The 15,948-nt window shown below is 35.0% G+C and overlaps 1 protein-coding gene across 7 annotated transcripts in view; it reads left to right on the top strand.

The window, feature by feature from the left end:
* Positions 1 to 15,948, top strand: part of LOC143233641 (partitioning defective 3 homolog) — a 71,422-nt gene that overhangs the window by 22,549 nt on the left and 32,925 nt on the right. For 6 of the 7 annotated variants that reach the window (XM_076470088.1, XM_076470089.1, XM_076470093.1 and 3 more), the window contains exon 3: positions 14,176 to 14,274. In XM_076470088.1, coding sequence (XP_076326203.1) covers positions 14,176 to 14,274 — 99 coding nt within the window. Of the gene's footprint in view, positions 1 to 3,415; positions 3,868 to 14,175; positions 14,275 to 15,948 lie in introns of those variants that run through there. The other variant, XM_076470090.1, reaches the window with a different exon arrangement.

The raw sequence follows: 15,948 nt of genomic DNA, 5'->3' as shown, positions 1-15,948 counted from the left end.
ACAATTTGGATTACTTTATTTTTCTTTACCTCAAAAACATTTTGTGAAAACGTTCTAAAGTGAATAACAAGTCTGGTATTTAGTGAAGACAGACAGACAACACTGGTGTCCATAATTCTCGTGATCACATCACGAACGAAGTGTGATTTACACCAGGCAACAATTTTATGTACTACTTTTTTATAGAAAGTTTTAGTGTGGTGAATTGTTTACTTTCTTTTCGCGTTAGTAATGTTGGGTACACATACTGATAGGAATAACATATTATAGTGCAGAGCCTGGCAATGAAAACACTTAATATCCCAACTGTTCTACTTTGTGTGTGTGTTTGTGAATTAACAAAACAAATAAATTGTACTTTTAATAATTTTTGTCATGTAATTTTGGCGTATTATTTTTGGTTTGATTATTGGTATTATGTAAACTAATTTGAACTCATATTTTAGCTCTGGTTACTTTATTTAGTAATTCCTTTTCTTTAATATTATTATTCTTTTACATATTACCCTTTGTATGTTTCCACTCTTTTCTAATCCTCTGACACTTCATGTTTGTTTTTTATTAATTCGATATATTTTGTTTATTATAAAAGGATTTTTCTTTCCTTTCTCTATTGAAAGTAAAGGATTAATTTTCTAGCCAATTGGTTAGTTGTGTTTCTCTGATAAAGTGTTTGATTTATTAATTTTGTAATTCAGAGTTTAAAAAGTTTCATTTATTGTAATTTTAAAGGGTTCTTTGTGTTACATGTATATTCTGTGTTTCATTTAATGTATTCTAAGTGGTTGGTTATCGTATTTGCCTTGTCATGTATTGCCTGTTTTATTTAGCACTATGCATTGATTGAGTTCGTTAATCATACATGTGAATCTCCTATGAAGTGTTTATTTACAGTATTCATTATATTGCTGGTTCGTAATGTCAGTATGACTGTCGAGATTTTGATCCAGTTTCACTGGATCGCATTTGACGTTTTGATTGTAGTATACACTTTCTGTCTATGAAATTTTGAATTATGATTTGGATAATCCTATATCCAGTTGAAGTTACATGCTAAATCCAACTTGGATTGTTATTTTTTGTAACTTTACCAGTCAATGAACCTATCGTCTGTTTCATGGGGTAGTTTCATTATATCATATTTTAACTTGTGTATGGGGATGCCTCGAGACTGTCAAATGAAAGAGAGATTTACGAATTTTGGCACCTGTTTTTTATTGGTCGGTTACAGAGAGGTTATATACATATTATGAATGCAGTTTTATTGTTTACGGATCAGATTCAGTTCCAACTTGTGATGAAAGTATTGCTCTTCGTTACTGAGAGAGTTAAAACTTGCTGTGAAAGTTCTATCGTTGAGTGTTGTATTATATCCTCACCATTTAAACACATATTAACTATTTCCATATATTTTCACTTAAAATACTTTATTTACAAACGTTCTATTACCAGTTTATAGCCAATAACCAAATACTGTGTTGAAATACTTTTAATTTCATTTTGACTTCAACTTTGTTTATTACATCTTTTACTATACCTACAATAGATCGCCACACCCACCTTTCATAATATGAAATTCTCATTGTTTTTTTTTTTGTTTTTTTTTAAGATCTAGTAACTGTAAGTTAGGTATTTCTTATGTTAACGATACTTACAGGCTTAATTTCAATATCTCACATGACATAAAAGCTTTAAGTTAAGTCATTAATCCCTATAATAAGCTGACAAACATCTTAAACATTATTAATAATCGTTTTGAACATCATAACCAGTAAGACTTAGTATAAGAAACTATAAAGAAAAACGGAACAAGTAAATGATGTAGCTGAACAGGTAAGTTTACGTGAAGAGATTGTTATGTATTATGATTTATCTCGGTCGAACCTCCAATTTACTAGCCTAAAACTGAGTTGATTTGAAGTTAGAAGTTAATTAAATGTCAAGATATATTTGTTTATGGTACATTCCAACAAGATTGATAAATAATATTTTCATTCTTAATACAAGTATATTTTAACATATAAATGATAATGCAATTTATAATGACAGTTATTACAAATAACGATTTATATACAGATATTTTACAAACTTACAAAAAACACTGAGTCTACTATCTCGTTTAAAACTGAATATTTTATCGATGGTTCAAAGAGCGAATTGATTTCGAGTTGATATGGGTAAAGTTCATTTAACTTAGGCCCACCATGGCCAGGTGGGTTAAGGCATTCAACTCGTAATCTGAAGGTTCCGGGTTTGAAACCCCGTCGCACTAAACATGTTCGCCCTTTCAGCCGCGGGGGCGTTATATTGTGACGGTTAATTCCTCTATTCGTTGGTAAAAGAGTAGTCCAAGAGTTGGCGGTGGGTGGTGATAACTAGCTGCCTTTCCTCTAGTCTTACACTGCTTAATTAGGGACGGCCAGCGCAGATAGCCCTTGAGTAGTTTTGCGCGAAATTAAAAAAAAACAATCATTTAACTTAGCTAATTCTTCACATATGAGTTTTTTGTTGTTTTTTTCTGTTGAAGTTACATAACGTCTCCGTAGAAATGCTAACGTTCGAAGTTAATCCGCTGAAGTTAAACGGTTTATAATGTTAGAAATCTATAAACGTTTCTGGTCCAATTTATGTAGTTCCCCGATTAATACGCGTTAATCACAGTTATAGCTTTCAAGGTTTATAACTACTCACCATCTGTAGAAAACCAACAATTTAAACTGTCTCTTGGAGTATCACGTTGGTTTATTAGTTTGACTGGAGTGTTCCTAGAAATTTCAGCTAAGGCAACAATGTTGGTTTTTATATACATATATGCATTGTTCATTCTTACATTCGAGAATCTTTTACAAATTTAGTGAATAAGCTAGAGCCGAAACAAACATCATTCTTTAAATAAATATATAACAGTAAATCCGTGACGAGAGAAATCTAGGAAACAAATTATAAAATAAACGAGAAAATTATCAGCAGCCGCGGCTGTAATTATTTCACAAATCAGTCAAGAGATGGAGCATGAGCTAAAAGATTGTAGTTAGGGAAAAAAAGTTAGAGATTTTGGTTCACTTAGCCATGTTGAAAAATGTGTATTCAAACTTGCGATTAAAAATGAACAATAATATAGGTGTTAATATTATTATTGCGCCATTATTCGTTATTGTTGATCATACGCGAAATATATATGTAAGGACTTAAGATATTTTGATTACATATTGTCTCTTCCCCCTTCTACCGCCAGATTTGACCGGGTACGCTTTGAGGTTTTACAGTTCTTAAACGTTTACGATATTAAAACTATAATATAAAATGTAGTGGCTGTCAGATATTGGCTCCGAGATCTACCCGTTGTCATTGTACGGAGCAAGATTTGTTTCTCGTGTAGAATACTGCTACCAGTAATTTACTGCAGATGGACCGTCAGGTGATTGGTAGCTGTATTTGACGTAATTAACCTATAAGCCACATGATCCGTTTTCGTTCCGCACATTCAATAACTTAAGAGATAATAACAACGCTGGTTCTTTTATAATAAAACTCGATTAGCGCGAACTGTCAACTATTTGAAGTTCTATTATAAGTATATGAAATTACGTATTCGGTAAAAGGAGGTTTTGTATTTAATTACTAAGAGAAGATAACTTTAACTCTATTATAAATATACAGTAATTTGTTTGGTACTAGCACTTGGAAACTCTATGAAGGATCTGTTAGATATTTGCTGTTCTCTGGACAGCATATTCTAAACGTAAGTTTGGAAAAGTGTTAGGCCTAAATTATCATATGGAAACGCTTGGTAGTATAGCAGTGAGGCTGTTACGACGAAACCGGAAGTATGACTTTAATAAGGCCACTAAAAAGAAAACACCGAGGGTAAGTTTGCTCTTTGTTCGGCAATATTGAAATATTTTAACTTGTGAATATAAAAAAAAAAAAGAGAGTCGAATTTGATAATCATTGGATAATATCTTATTAATGTTGTTAGACTTTGTGCATAGTAAAAAAATTATATGGCGAGGGAGTCCGTCACATATAAAAGTAAATATTATTTATTAATTTAATTCAACATTTTATAATTGTTTAATGGTAAAACTGAAGCAAGTGAACGTCTTGTATTGTTGGTATCACTTTCACTCGGTACAGCCTTTGTTTAGAAAGTGAACACTTCTAAAATTAAATTTAAAGTTTGTTTTAACCTTAGTGAATTTTGACATAGATTTTGTTAAGACTTCCTTTCGTGAGTTTTGTCAATTATCAAAATGTCATCGGAATTATAAAAAATAAATAAATAAATATAGCTCATATTTCTCTCTCTCTCTTCCCTCATGATATTTCTTAACGTTGACCAGATCTATTTTGCTTTTTTGTCCTCGGCCACACACCAAACAATCTAGGAAGTCATTAGAAAACTGTGTCAAGAATTCTAGGATTAATCCATTGTATACATCGTTTCATAGAGTAATAAATTGTTAGGGAAGTGTTAAACTTGTAGCAGTCTTACACAATCCCTTATTGTCACGCTACGCTGAAGGTTATAGGCGTGCCACACTAAAACTTGCGGGCCACACCCGGCCTAATGATTAAGTTTTCTTTTCTCTCACACTTGCTGTAATTCACAGCAACTTTTAATTGAAATTCAACACGAATCTCTAATTCTATTTTATTTATTTTTTGTCCACAAGTAATTTCAGCAGAAAGTCCAATTCTGGCACCTTTTATAAGTAATAAACTATAGTTTTCCAAGTTTTAATCCTGTAGTCCCAGCCCGTCATAAGTAAAAAAAATTACTGTCCTGTTACGTAGAATTACAAATGTGTGTATACGAATTTGATATCACGTAATGTTAACTTTTATTTCTACTGAAGGTAGGATGTCTACTGGCATATACAGCAAATTGATTTGCCTCGAGTTATCTTAATGTGTTGTGTACAAGGAATATGCCTTTACATGTCAGTGGGATATTTATTAAATTTCTTCATCCATAAAGGATTTGCATAATTTTCTTGCCGTAACTTGGTCGAAAACACGTTACGGTATCTTACCATGATATCAGTTCTGTTCTATAGGAACCGTACTATAAAACAATATTTGCATGTACGCACGTGTAACCAAGTTCATCGTTACTGCGTGTGTTGGAACTCGTGTTAGGTTTTTTTTTGTTTTCTTTTAATCTGTCGTTAACCTAAGAATGTTCAAACCCCAGGTTTACCTTCTTCATACGTTTATACTTCTCTCTAAGCCACCTTGGAGGCTGTTGAAAGGTTTTTAAGAAAATTCAATGTGACCTTCAGGCTTGAATGGGCTCGTCGTTTTGTTTGTTTTTTATACGATTACAATTATGGTATTTTAATATGATATTGCTCTACGAAGACCAAAGTGGATGTCATCAGATGTTTGCCTTATTTATAATTGTGGTTGGATTTTATTTTTAATTCAAAAACCAACACACGTGATACACAGCTTGCTGGAGAGTTTATGGGGTCGTTGGTTCGAACGTCCGTCACCGGACATTTTAAGTTGTAAGTGCGTTAAAATGTTACGGTCAGTCCTATTACTTTGGTAAGAGTAGTCCAAGAGCTGGTTGTAGGTGGTGTTGACTTAGCTGCCTTCCTACTAATCTATTAATACTAAATTAATGGATGACTAGCGCAAATAGTTCTCGAGTTTCTTTGCGCGAAATTTAACACACACCAAACTAACACCAAAGATATCTTGCTGTTAAAATAAACGATATTAAGAAAAATAAATTAAAAAAATGCGTTTAGCGGGACTTGGGAAAACTCGAAATAATAATCTTTACGGTCGCAAGTAATACTATCAGCGAATGTCCGGGTAACTGACTGATGAACCTATTTTAAAAAGTAATAGTGTGATATTTGGGTAGCTATACTCATTATCCGGCTTATTTTGATTTTTTAAATTAAGTAATGAGTTGCTTTTAACCAGAACTCCATATTGATGATCTGATACTGTGTGTTTGTTTGCCTGTTAAACGTGTATTAAGTTTTAAATTTCAGTTTATTTGGTTCTAGTGTTTGGCTCTTATCGAATGGCCAAATTAGCTTTCTCTCGCCCTCATGAAGTAATTCATGATGACGAGAAACCCACTTGAAGTAAAAATATATCTCAGGACGGTTGATATGGGTATTAACACTTACTAATAAAGCAGAAAACAATGTTTCATTAATAAAAGTGTTAATACCCATACCAGCCACCTGAGATATTTTCTCTCGCCCTCGTTAAGGTGTAACTGCTATTGGTCCACTATTTTATACATGCATCATTTACCCCAGATTTAGTTACCAATGGAACATTTATTACCACTGAATGTTAATGTTGAGTTAAGTGCACCTCAGTCCACTGTCCGTTAGAAATTTGGGAAAAATTGTCACGTGGTTATTTTCCCCCTCTTTCCCACTCTCTTTTTTTCTTCTTCTGAAGATGTCTAAAAGTCGAATAGTTCATAGGCTTACTGACGCTAAAAAATCGGGTTTCTGTGTTCGTGGCGAGCAGAGCGCGGATCGTGGTACAGCTTTGCGTTTAACAACAATCAAATCAAACTGCCGAAGAATTTTCTAGTAGTCTTTGAGCCAGTTGCATACAACGAATTGCAGTTCTTTTCGTGTACAGCCCTTCTTTGAGAATTTAGGATGCTGTTTAGAGGATGGTAATGTCTCGTATTGATGATTTACCAATCAATGCACGTAACTGATGATTTGTGTACGGAAGGAGGCGGTTTCCAGTTTCAACAAGTGACGTTTCTGTATTTCACCATCTGATACATTAGTGGCTTATCATCATTGAGCACAACGTTGTGGTATAAATCTTTATCCGTGCTTAATTGCAACATTCTCAGTCAGTGCACGTGGTTGATCGTTGTCCAACTGAGTTTATATGATTAATTTGTGACTTATCAATCCATACATGCTACTTTGTCATGGGATAGTTGATTGTTCCGCTTGGATGTCGAGATGACTGACAACAATCGCATTATCTAGATTAAAGATTAAGTTATAATTTTCTTTAAGCGTTGTATCTCAACTTTATCATGTCTGTCTTAAATTAAATCTACTTTCACATAAAAGTGACAACAAAATCCCATCATACGTTTCAGAATACCAGGTTATTCTCTGTTTTGTTTTGTTTTTTCCGTTCATATTGCATTCACAATGCATAATGCAAAATATTTGTTTGGGAAAATTTCATAGAGTACCAGATAAACATTCAATGAAAATTCTTTGAGTAACCCTTTACAACATCCTGTCTCACCACAACATAACATACAGTCTTCACACCCACCAGTTTAATGATTAAAATCTATGGACTTTAATTATTGTTTCATAGTATTTGCAAGAATTTTCTTAACTAGAAAATTTTTATTTCATTTGACATCCAGGGTACAAGTATTTAGCCAAGGGCAGTTCTAAGGTTTATTTAAAATAGTGATGTTCGGTTTGTTTTTGCTATACTTTCTTTTCCAAAAAGTTCTATACTGTATTACCGGTATTTGGAGATTCAGCTTTAAAGTTAGGTTCTCAGACATCTGAAAGTTGTGTGTTCTGTTTATATCTATACAGTTAAAATGCTATATTAAGACAGTACTGAAAGGTTTACTTACGCAAGTCTTTAAATCACCTTCGTTTGGTCAACGATTTCCTTGAATTAAAAATTCTGGTAGTTATTGCTAAAGGTTCCATCTGTATTTTGTATGGTGGTAAGATATGTGTACGGTTTTCTACAAGTTTTCTCTTGCAGTATTTGGCCTAGTGTCCAACCACATGGAAACCTGAAAGACTAGGCCTAGTATCCAACTTTTGACAGAAACGTGAGATTGGGCAGAGTTAATATTACTTGTCATATGATATTAGTATTAGTTTTGTCACGTTTTTTTTACACTACATTCTTTATCTTGTTTCTTAGGGATTTTCAAGAATTAGAGAAATGTAGAAGAATAGTTTTTCAACCACAGTGTATTCGCCATATTCATTACCTACTACGCGTTTCGCTCAATCCAGAGCTAATCAGGCCAACTAGTACACAGCAAGTATGGTGTTGGTCGGAACACTATATAAACCATGTGTTACAACCATCACAACAAGCAAGAACGGTCAGGCATAATGACAAGGAACGTGAACTGTTAGGTGTAACTACCCTTCGTCATAATAAGTTTAAACAAGTCTGAGAAAAACGTGTTTATAACAGATGTTTTATATTGTCTTAAAGTCTAAATTTCCACTTTTTAAATAATTAAAAGATTTAAGGTAATTAACCTTGTTTTATTGGTTATTTATCTTTATCCACATTTGTGTGTTTCAAGTTGTAATTGTTATAGTTTCGTTTGCTTCGTACAGAGTCAACAAATGAATCTCGCATTTTGTGCTTAAATTCACTTTAGAAGTTTACAAAGTTATTTAGAATAACGCACGAATTAAAAAATACAAAAAATGTTTTTAAGGTATTGGGAGATTACCACCTGCACATGAATATGATTTTTAATAACTCAACATCGATATGTTATCGATTAGTAGAGAACATATAACAAAACCATAATTTATTGTATTATGACGTGGTTCTTTTTAAATTATCTCGTGGAAATAATTCAACGTTTTGCCCACTTAAATGAAAACAATTTTTCTTCTTTTAACATTATAACAATCATGAACAGATTTAATGTACTTATAGATACGAGTTTTCAGCCACGCCAACTGTACTATACAAAGTAAAACCAGTTTATTTGTACAAAATAGTGTGATTGTTAACATATAGTCGGGCATGTATAATAGTTCTGCCTGCACCCTCTTCCCCATGATCCTCTGAAACCAACTTTTTTTTAAAGTTTTAGGATACTTTTGAAGATTAAATATGTTTTCGGTTGCGCTTTCATGGTATAAGGGGGTTTTCGGGCCCTTTTCAAAATGGCCGCCACCGAAAATCGTAAAATTACACAATATATATGAAATGATCATTATTTGCATCCACTTGGCCTATAATATTTAAATTGTTGTTATTCACTTATGTATAAAGCACAAATTGGACCAAAATATGAAATTTTGAAATTTTGTGACATGGCAGAAATCCAAGATGGCGGCCAAATTTTGGTGCATTTTCGCAAAATCGCTCATAACTTTTGAACCAGTTAACGTATAAAGTTGATTTTGGTGTCTAACCATATGTTTTGCCACATAAGGAATTCAATAGAACCATAATTAGAATGATTCATCCAACCCTAGCCATATTAGCAACATATTAACTGTGCACAATGAGTGCAAGTGATTCATGCCATTTTCCGAAAAACGCCCACTCTATACTCAATGCTTCGTACATTTGATTTCCAACATTTTTCTGAACTAGGTACAAAACAAATGACCTTATTCTGCTATTTTATAAGGTAATATCGCTATTTTATATGGTATTAATATCACTGCATACAAAGAAAAACCAAGTAAGTATTCATAAAACTTTAATCAATGTAATCAAACTTTACATTGTTACAAGAATAACCATTTGAACATGGACAAACCAAAAAACATCATCATGAAACCACACTGTTTCTTTATACTTCATTGTCCAAGTCGTCGTCTGAGGAGAAGGACTCAATGGTGTTTAGGCAGCTTCTACTCTCCATTAGTTACGGCTCAGCATATGCCCTGGCCAATGGAGAGCATAATGCGTTTAGCTCGTGTTGTCTTAACCGTTTCGCTACCTGTCAAAACCAGACCCAGAAACCGTTGAAGTACATGTGGAATCACCCCATCTTGGACAATCAATTCCATTGGGTCTGGGGGCCATTTCTCTTGAGCATCGTCTGCTTGCTCATATGCCTGCAAGATAGCTCCACGAAGGATCATGGCCACATCTCTCATCGGATCTTGTGAAGCAAGCTGGTAAGCCTTGGCGATAGCACTAGATGTTTTGGTGCTGCTGTTGAATACAAGATAAAATGGCAGTTTGCCACGACCTGTCTCAACCAATGTGAACTCAAGTTTGGAACCTAATTCTGGGTGTTTCTGTAATTTGTCCTTCAGTTTCTCAGCTCTGTAGTGTGAATTGTCATAGCGTGTTTGCTGCAATTCAGTAGCATACAAACGTCGAAGGTGCGATAACATGACAACATTTTGCTCCACTATTATGGTGTTGGAAACATAATCGACAACTTTCTGCAAGGCATTCTGGTGTGCCTCCTCCAGACCTGCTTGTTGTTTGATGTTCTCAAGGTCTTTGCTGTTCCATTGCGCAGGGTTTGATGTATACTTCTTTCTGCAATTCGGGTGATACTGGGCTTCACAAGCAAAGAGGTCTTTCCCACGTATGCGTGTTAGAAGTCTGCCATCATTGTGGCTTGTGGCAATATCAATAATAATTTGACCGCCACCGTACTCGAACGTTGACGTGGACTGCTGTTCCCAATTTCCTGCAATCTCGACTTTGATACGCCCAACTTTGTTGCAGAATATACAGTCTTTCTTGAACAGAATGTGATCTCCTGTGTGAAGGATCTACGAGAAGGATTTGATGTGCCTTGCAGAGTCTTGACGTGCGGTGCTTTGTGATACACTGGTAGGATCAAGCAAGAGAAGCTGGTCCAGATGATCAGTGAATCGCTGGTTGCAATTTCTGTCATACCCATGGTGATCTTGGAGAATTTCTTGGATGAGGGAACATGCCGACTCTCTCCTTTCTGATGAAACTTTTGGTAGCAACAATTGCCTGTCCCTTACGTTACAAATTTCATTGTACCTTCTTTGTGGATCTGAAAGGCTGGAAATCAAAGTCAGGTTCCCTGCATTTTTTGATGCCATCAGTGTGTATAATACAAACTGGCAGGCGTGATTGTTTTTTTAGCTGGACCATCACCAGAGTCAGTGCCACCACCACAAGTTTTAGATTTTGCTTTGGGCATGGTAATGCAGACGGATGTCAAAGTGTCTTTACAACTGCAATATTAGATCACGACACCGCTAGGAATAGGAAAGCTCTAAGTCTGTGAGTCTTGTTAACCACCGTTGATTGGTAATTATGCCACCTATAACAAAGAAAGATATTTTAAAATGACATGTTACAATGCATTACTCGTCATGTTTATAGTGTTTTTACAATACATGTATATATTGCAACTTATCTTATGTGATTACTGTTATTTTTATATGTTTTACTGATGTGTAGTATATGTGTGTGCCATATGTGACCAGAAATAAATATTTTTAACAAGTGTTTATTCAGTATAGACTTGTACAAAATATTTCTAAAAATTGCTGAATAAGGTCATTTGTTATGTACCTAGTTCAGAAAAATGTTGGAAATCAAATGTACGAAGCATTGAGTATAGAGTGGGCGTTTTTCGGAAAATGGCATGAATCACTTTGCACTCATTGTGCACAGTTAATATGTTGCTAATATGGCTAGGGTTGGATGAATCATTCTAATTATGGTTCTATTGAATTCCTTATGTGGTAAAACATATGGTTAGGCACCAAAATCAACTTTGTACGTTAATTGGTTCAAAAGTTGTGAGCGATTTTGCGAAAATACACCAAAATTTGGCCGCCATCTTGGATTTCTGCCAAGTCACAAAATTTCAAAATTCCATATTTTGGTCCAATTTGTGCTTTATACATAAGTGAATATCAACAATTTAAATATTATAGGCCAAGTGGATGCAAATAATGATCATTTCATATACATTGTGTAATTTTACGATTTTCGGTGGCGGCCATTTTGAAAATGGCCCGAAAACCCCCTTATACCATGAAAACGCAACCGGAAACATATTTAATATTCAAACGTATCCTAAAAACTTTCAAAAAAGTTGGTTTCAGAGGATCATGGTGAAAGGGGGGTGCAGGCAGACCTATTATACATGCCCGACTAATACGCTTACTCATAAAATTCACTATCTGAAATAACGTAGGCCTATTTTACCTTTTTACGATTCTACGTTATCACGAACAGTCCCCAGCTTCTGACAGATACAATATCTAAATACATAAGCTTAAATAGTACACATGGAAATAATGTTGTGTTTAAGTTTCACAAGCTTACCTTGAAACTTAGTATGTGATAATTGGAAACTCTGTTAATGATTTTTGTTGTTGCGACTCCGGGCTTTTGTGTTTATCATCGCAATATATTTATTAGTTTGGTTTGAATTTCGCGCAAAGCTACGCGAGGACTAGTTAGCCATCCCTAATTTAACAATGTAGAGGGAAGGAAGCTAGTGATCACCACCCATCACCAACGAAGAGTGGGATTGACCAACATTATAACGTCAAATACTGACGGGGATTCGAACTCGCGACCTTTAAATTACGAGTTGAGCACCCTAACCACCTGGCCAATGCGGGCCTATATTAGTTTGACAGTGTATGTTATTTTCCACGGGGTTTTGAGTCCGTTTAACTTCATCGTATAGTAACATACGTTAACTTGGGTATTTGATAATGCTATGGTATTTAGTGGAATTCATGTAACTCACTTCAGTTGTTTATTTGACCACAGTGAAAGAATATCAGTGCTGCGAAACGAAAAATCGCATAATCCATGTCACTCGCGGTTTCCTATCGAGAAGATGGGAGAAAATTATCGTTTATTGGAACTTGACCCTAGATTAAGGCAACTTCGATATATGTGATATATTTTAAACGAACAATCAGGTAATTTTCTTTCATGAGGGCTAGGAAATTACGTATCTGTCAAATCTAAGCCTTAAGCTTATGCCTTACGGCTATGTCGTGCTCGTATTAGATAGTACCAGTTGGGTGTGTTATAATTTAGAGCGACTGTCAGTTTGGATTTAAAGTACTTCCTGTTGTTGGTGCTGTTTCTATAGTAATAAGTTGTTTCAGTAAATGTATTTGTTTTTCATTTCTATAGCTGCTTCTGTAGTACTAATTGGCGAATAAATCCTGATGTCTGACAGCACTTGGCACGTAGCTTTTGATATTGGTGTTATCAAGGAAATGAATTGTCGTTTCTTTGGGGCTGGTTGCGACACATATCCTGGAAGATGTATAATAACATTGTTTTTAAATTTCGCGTAAAGCTACACGAAAGGTACTGCGCTAACCATCACTGATTTAGCAGTGAAAGACTGACGGGGAGGCAGCGAGTCATCACCACCCATCGCCAACTCTTGTGCTACTCTTTTACAAACAAATTGTGGGATTTGACCGTGACTTTATAACGCCCCCACGGCTGAAAATACAAGTTTGTTTGGTATGACAGCGATTCGATCACACGATTTCTTTCCCTAACTACTTGGCCATGCCGGACCAGTGTTAATACTCAAGAGAAATTATGTAAATGGCTTATGTTGTATAAGTTACACACAAAAACGACGGAATTTAAAGAGTGGAAATCTGAAGTGGGCGGGGTAATTACCTAATCCAGCCATATAACAGGGGGACTTGGGAGGCTCAAACTTTCACTTCAGTCGAATATTCTTAAAATGTATGGAAACGTCATATTTAGTTACCTTAATATAGCGAGAAATACACAGCCGTCTGTATGAATATGACAGTCGTAATTCTAACAGTTTATAAATGTAGCTAAGAACAAATGTATAATGTCACTAATCTGTTATACGGCCCGGCATGGCCGGGTGGTTAAGGTGCTCGACTCGTAATCTGAGGGTCGCAGGTTCGAATCCCCGTCGCACCAAACATACTCGCCCTTACAGCCTTGGAGGTGCTGTAATGTGACGATCAATTCCACTATTCGTTGGTAAAAAAAGTAACCCAAGAGTTGGCGATGGGTGGTGATGACTAGTTGCTTTTCCTCTAGTCTCACACTGCTAAATTAGGGACGGCTAACGCAGATAGCCCTCGTGTAACATTGCACGAAATTCAAAAAACAAACAAACAATCTGTTGTATCCAGAACCGAAGAAGCCTTTCGTCGAATACCAGGAGCCATCAGGCCAGCTCCGATAGAAAGAACAAAAGTAGTAATTGAGATGGTATTCGAGTTATCAGTAACAACTGTTTCAGTATGAACTAGGACAAGTTCGTTAAGTTTGTTTATCAGTATGATATTGTTTTGTGGCCGTGCTTTCTCCAGTTCTACTGTCATTTTAATAAGGAGGATTACAGTCTATTTTCTTTATTACAGTAGTAAAATAACATTATTTTCTAGATTAAGCATGTCATAAAAATGAACAAAAATTTTCAGGTTTTTTTTTTTTTAGAACTCGTGGGTGACAATTCTTAAATTGAAGAGCTCCAGTGATGGCGGTATTCTCGACCCTGATGACCAACTGAGTCATGTAGCAGACGATCGCGAACAGGTGCTGAAGCTTTCTTGTTGATTCTCCGATTCTTTTTAAATATTTTTTTCTACGACATATTTTACATGTTTGAGTGTGGCATTGATGTGTTTTTGGAATCGTAGTATTGTAATAACGATTCCAAAATTGACAAAATAGAAAAGTATAGTGATAAGCAATTGGAAGAGAATAACTTTATTCATGTCTTATACTGACTATGATTGGTATATATGTGATCCCGTAAATGCAGCTGGATGAAATACATTTTAGTGTAATATGTAGGTGATCGTTCTGTTATAGTCATATTTAATTATAGCCTTTGGTTTAGGTTATCGTAGTGACATTACAGCTCTAAGCATTAATTAGTTTTAATTTAATTACTAGTTACTAATTAACTAATTAGTTGAAAGCGTGGGTAATCCATGTAGTAGAACTCTTATATTTCGGAGTTAGCGAACCAGGTTCGAATTCGTGTAAACCCACAAAATGTTCTTGCTCATTAAGCTGTGGGTGCGTTATAAGGGTGACAATAAATCTTTTAGGGTTGGTGCTTACTTCCTGCCTTCCTTCTGATCAATAGTTTAAAATTAAGGACAGGGGCAGATAATCTTAGTAGCTTTGTCATACATCAAATACAAGACTAATTAGTTTACAACTATTAAAGTAATTATATTGGTTATCAACTTGATTCTGCAGGCTACTAAGATTTGATATCCGACCGTCATAACCTTACTTTAATTGAAGGCTATACAACGGAAAGTGTACAATAAGCAATTTCCGTAAAATTTTGTTATTCTTTCCTTTTTATTATACGTGATATTTTGCGCCAAATATTACATAAAATACAAGTCGGATTACTGTAAGCCTTGGATATCTAATTCTATTTCCAGCAATATTAAATGGAATACTATTTATCAAAAAGTGAACTTTGCGTTTTCAGGAATTACCTGAGAAATTGTATTTTAGCAATATTCACTAGAAAAACGCTAACGTACTTGAAATTATGAAATTCGATACAGTCCGGATAGACCCGCGAAAGGTCGAGTTCAAATAGACAAGCGATCGTACGATAGATTCGATTCTGGCATTAATTTCCATTTTGCCGTCTTTAGTAGAACCGGAACGATATCAAAAAGGTGGTACGGCTGAAAACAGTGGAAAGAAGCAGACAACACACTCCTGTTTACAGCATTACTTTTACAGAAGTAAATAAATTTGAACATGTGTTCGTTATCGATCTAGGTTAATTTACAAACGTGAATCGGTCAAAAATGTATCGCATAGTTCCTGTGAACAACTTACAGATGACAAGGAAGTGACATTCAAAACATCGTCCGGTCACGGTTGACATGTTTCGTTTTTTTTATATAATGGTGCATAATTGACATAGATTAGGAAGTCGGAATTTATTAAGTCTGTTTGACAGTTGAACAACACAATGAACAAGGAAACAGAAATACAGTGTCTAGCGGGCTGTGTGAATCAATAAAACGTACATCATATGAAACTCGATACGAAAGGGCTTACAGCGATATACGTTCATAGTTAAACCTAACCATATGTTACTTGTAAACTGTTTTGTTCTTTAACACCTGTATACGGTCGATATTTTAGGAATATTAATTAGTTTTTAAAAGAAAAGTCTACCCAAAACACTTGCAGTTAATAGATATTATGTTCCATTAGCTGTGATGA

Source organism: Tachypleus tridentatus, chromosome 12 (assembly GCF_004210375.1).
Source record: "Tachypleus tridentatus isolate NWPU-2018 chromosome 12, ASM421037v1, whole genome shotgun sequence".
Lineage (NCBI taxonomy): Eukaryota > Metazoa > Arthropoda > Merostomata > Xiphosura > Limulidae > Tachypleus > Tachypleus tridentatus.
This window is presented reverse-complemented; position numbering and strand designations above follow the sequence as displayed.